The sequence below is a fragment of the Salvia hispanica genome, chromosome 4 (assembly GCF_023119035.1).
Source record: "Salvia hispanica cultivar TCC Black 2014 chromosome 4, UniMelb_Shisp_WGS_1.0, whole genome shotgun sequence".
NCBI classification, from domain to species: Eukaryota; Viridiplantae; Streptophyta; class Magnoliopsida; order Lamiales; family Lamiaceae; genus Salvia; species Salvia hispanica.
In genome coordinates, this window is record NC_062968.1 from 49,803,575 (window position 1) to 49,807,728 (window position 4,154).

Genomic DNA, 4,154 nt, shown 5'->3' on the forward strand with positions numbered 1-4,154 from the left:
CGTTCTATTTAATTGCATATATATTCAGTATGATCTTGATTATATGCTTATGAACATGTTTCTAGTTTACAATCAGATAAAAGCATGTTTAGATGTAAATCTTTCAATCAAACTAAATAGATTTCCGCTGCAAAACCAACAATCTTGATTTTGATTTGCTACGACTTTTATCTCTGCCTTTTTTGCCTTTATTTTTGCTTCTCCCCCTGTCTTCGGTAACCAAAACCTCTGACTGCGATGAAGAACCCTACGACCGTCTTCTCACCTCTTCATTTAACACTCCATTCTTGGCGATTTCCAAAGTCACAATACCACTGGGAGCTGAATTAATAAGTGAAATCCTTAGAGTTTCCCAAGAATCTGGTAGAGTAGCAAGCAACCAAAGTCCTACAATCTCATCATCTAATGTGACCCCCATGCCGAGTAATTGAGTTAATGAACTCTGAAACTCACTCACATGATCAGCTATAGATGTTCCATCTTTGTATCTCAACATCATCATCTTCTTAAGTAAGAATAATTTGTTATTGCCTGACTTGGAAGCATACAAATTTTCAAGCTTATCCCATAGTGTGCGAGCATGTGTCTCTTGATCAACGTGGTGATAAACATTCTCTTCAACAAATTGCCGAATAAAGCCACACACTTGATGATGTTCAAACTCCCATTCTTCATCACTTTTAGACTCGGGTTTTTGAGTAGCAAAAACTGGAAGATGCAAAGCTTTCACAAAAAGTTGAGTTGGGCTCTCACATAATTAGCATTAAAGAAAAAAGAAATATGCCCATTTATTTTGGGCCAACTTGAGTTGGGCTCTCACATAATGGGACCAGCCCAACATTTTGGGGGGTAACACAAGGAAAACAAAACTTCCATGGGGAAATGGAAAGGGAGAAGAGCCTCTTCACCTAGTGGAAGCCTCGCGCCGCGCCCTCCTCAGCCTTGCTGAGTCCCAAGAGAAATCAAGTTATTTTTGGCAGTTTGTCAAGAAATATAATCAACCCAAGGTAGAAAATGAAAGCTCAAGAGCTGTGTGGAAAGTGCTGAACAGTCCGTTTCGGTCGGTGACGGATCTCAAAGCAAAGGGCATCCATTTTCGGCGGAGTTCATATTGCTTGACGGACTTCAAGTTCCTCTCCTTCGCCTTCTACGCTCAACTCCAACTTCCTTCCTTCTACGTAACACACAATGCCAAAGTGTACTTCTCAAATATGATTGCGTTCGAGATGTCTCCCGAGACACACACAGACTATGCTGTAACGACTTACTTTAATTTCATGAAACCGCTGATCCACAATGCTAATGATGTGAAAGTGCTGCGGGAGAAAGGCATATTGTACAGCTTGTTGGCGAGCGATGAAAAGGTGGTTGAATTGTTTAAAAGCATCGACACTTATGGATACTCAAACTTTGGCCTTTTTCGTGACGTGAAGATGAGGATTGAGGAGCACTGCAACAACAAAGCGAGGACGTGGATGGCTGATCTCCTGAACACCAAATTTCAGAGCCCATGGACTGTTATAGCTCTTGTCACGGCCACGTTTTTGCTATGTCTTACTTTTTTGCAAACTTACTTTACAATTAATCCACGCGATTGAACACTGCCAGTTGATCTACACGACCATGGCTAGAGACTTGTCTGGCATCAACGAGGTTGATTTGTATTATTTTTTTAATTTCATTTTCTAAAAGAGGGAACATCTTTTTTGGTCCACGAACTTTGCCAAAGTATCATTTTAGATCCGTGAACTTTGAAAATATCATTTAAGGTCCATTAACTATGGGTTAATATCATTTGAAGTACTTTTTTACTATTTCCAAGTTTTTCTGGACGAAAATACCCTCAATACCTTAAAGGATATATATTCTTAATAAACTTATCATATACTCATATTTTTTTATTAATATTTTTACAATATATTTTTGATGAATTTGACCTTCAATATTTATCACTTAATTTTGTGACATGCAAATGCAAGTAAAATTATTTCTTCAATTTTTTATATTAAAGAATTTTTAAATTGAATAAAGAACTTTCTTTAATAATAATAAAAATTAAATAAGGATATTTTCTTGCATGTCACAAAATTAAGTGATAATATTGAAGGTTGAATAAAGAACTTTTCTTTAATAATAAAAAATTAAATTAGGATATTTTCTTGCATGTACAAAATTAAGTGATTATATTGAAGGTCAAATTATATTTAGAAAATTCATCAAAAATATATAGTAAAGATATTTATAAAAAAATATGAGTATATGATAAGTTTATTAAAAAAATATACCTAAAAGATATTGAGGGTATTTTCGTCCAGAAAAACTTGAAAATAGTAAAAAAGTACTTCAAATGATTTTAACTAATAGTTGATGGACCTCAAATGATAATTTCAAAATTCACAGACCTAAAATGATACTTTGGCAAAGTTCGTGGACCAAAAAAGATGTTCCCTCTTTCTAAAATTATGTAATTTTTTTTAAGTTTTGTAATTTTAGTTTTTATGAATGAAATATTTAACATTTGTCATAATAACACATTTAATCGAAAGTATAAAAAATAATTGTCAATAGTGTAAGTGTTTAATACTCCATATAGTACTCCGTGTTTTTGCATGCACGAGTGTAATCACGTGATGACGTGAATAGTGCAAGTATATTGTGATGTAGATGACGTAATATCCAAATGCAAAACAAGCAAACTAAATTTGGCGCTATTATCTTTTATCGAGGGAGGCCGATTATATATATAATTGATTTGCTAGTTCAATTGTTTAATTAGGTTCACATTGTCATAAAGTTAGTCATTATATATATAATTGATGATTGATTTGCTAGTCCATCTGTTCATTACTTTAATTAGGTTCATATTACAGATCGATTAGCTTTATAACAACCGGGTGAAATGGTGGAAAATGAAACTGAATATTGCTAAACAATAACCATCCTCCGAACAATTCATTAATAGAGTTAGGTAACGAGGGAAACATTGTCAAAGATAGAACATTAATCTATACATATATAAAAGACGAGTTTTGGCCTTAATATTAAATATTTATTAGTTTTTGGGTTTAAATTTAAATATTTAGAACTTTTGGGCAAATCTAGATATTTGTAGTAAGTATAATGAATATAATGTGTAATGAATGTCATGAAATAATTTAGCCATAGCAGTTACACATATTTAATTGGGTCACTGATTAAATCATAATGTGATACCTTTTGAAACGTTTTTCTTCTATAAACTATTTACACATTTTTAAAAAACTATAGCCAATTTCACTAAATAATGATTAATGATATGATTAATGATTTATGCGTTTTTTACAAAACCACTTAGGCGTTTCCTAATTGATACTATTTGTATTAATTGTTAGGAGTATTGATTAACTATATAAATGAGGGATTTTTTTGTGAGGTATGATGGAATTTGAAAGGTTTAAAATATTGATGTTGTCTTTGGTTTGTATCTATAAATACATGTTCTTTAGTTGTGAAATTATCTTCTCAGTGTGGTTTTGTATTTTTTTTTGTTTGCGTTTCTCGACGGCATATTGTATTAGGGAATGGGGTGGAGGGGTCGTAGACGAGGGACGGTTGATGATGTGGTGGCCTTTATATGTAGCATCATTTTTATGTCGGCAGACGCGTGCCCAATTTGCATTTTTTAGTTTAATCTTTTTTGATATTTTTATGATTATTAGTTTGGTTAATTGTATATTATATTTATTCTATGTTTGAGATTAAATGTGTAATATGTAAATAGTCGTAACCTACAAATGTTAATCTTATCTGCTAGAAGAATATTGATATTGACAACATTTACATGCATTGTTTTCTCTGCAGGTGTTTAGTCGAAAATAATACCAAGAGCAACACATTGGTAGAACCCGTAATGCTTCGCATATTTTCTAAGAAACAGCATTGTTCCTGGTTTTCCAAGCAACAATTTACATGCTTATTTTTTTCCAATTAATTATGTTTTCGTTCCGTTTCATTTTATTAATTATATTTTTTGTTTCTTAACATTTTTTAATTATATTTTTTGTTTTTTCCATTCATTTTAATATATCAATTTTGATAAAACATCATATTTGTTTCTAATATTATATGAACTTATTGGTATTTTTTTTCTTTTTAGTTATATTGTTCATTTCTTT

At 31.9% G+C, this 4,154-nt stretch overlaps 1 protein-coding gene across 1 annotated transcript; it reads left to right on the plus strand.

Moving 5' to 3' along the window:
* Nucleotides 1-580: 580 nt before the first annotated feature.
* LOC125221315 lies at nt 581-1,598 on the plus strand. Its single transcript, XM_048123436.1, has 2 exons — nt 581-601; nt 834-1,598. The coding sequence occupies exons 1-2, from the start codon at nt 581-583 to the stop codon at nt 1,596-1,598; spliced, it is 786 nt and encodes a 261-aa protein (XP_047979393.1).
* The last annotated feature ends 2,556 nt before the right edge of the window (nt 1,599-4,154 follow it).

Coding starts and splice junctions, on each gene's coding strand:
- LOC125221315 (XM_048123436.1), top strand. CDS start 581: ATGTGTCTCTTGATCAACGTG. Junction 602..833: donor TGTGTCTCTTGATCAACGTG/GTGATAAACATT, acceptor TAATGGGACCAG/CCCAACATTTTGGGGGGTAA.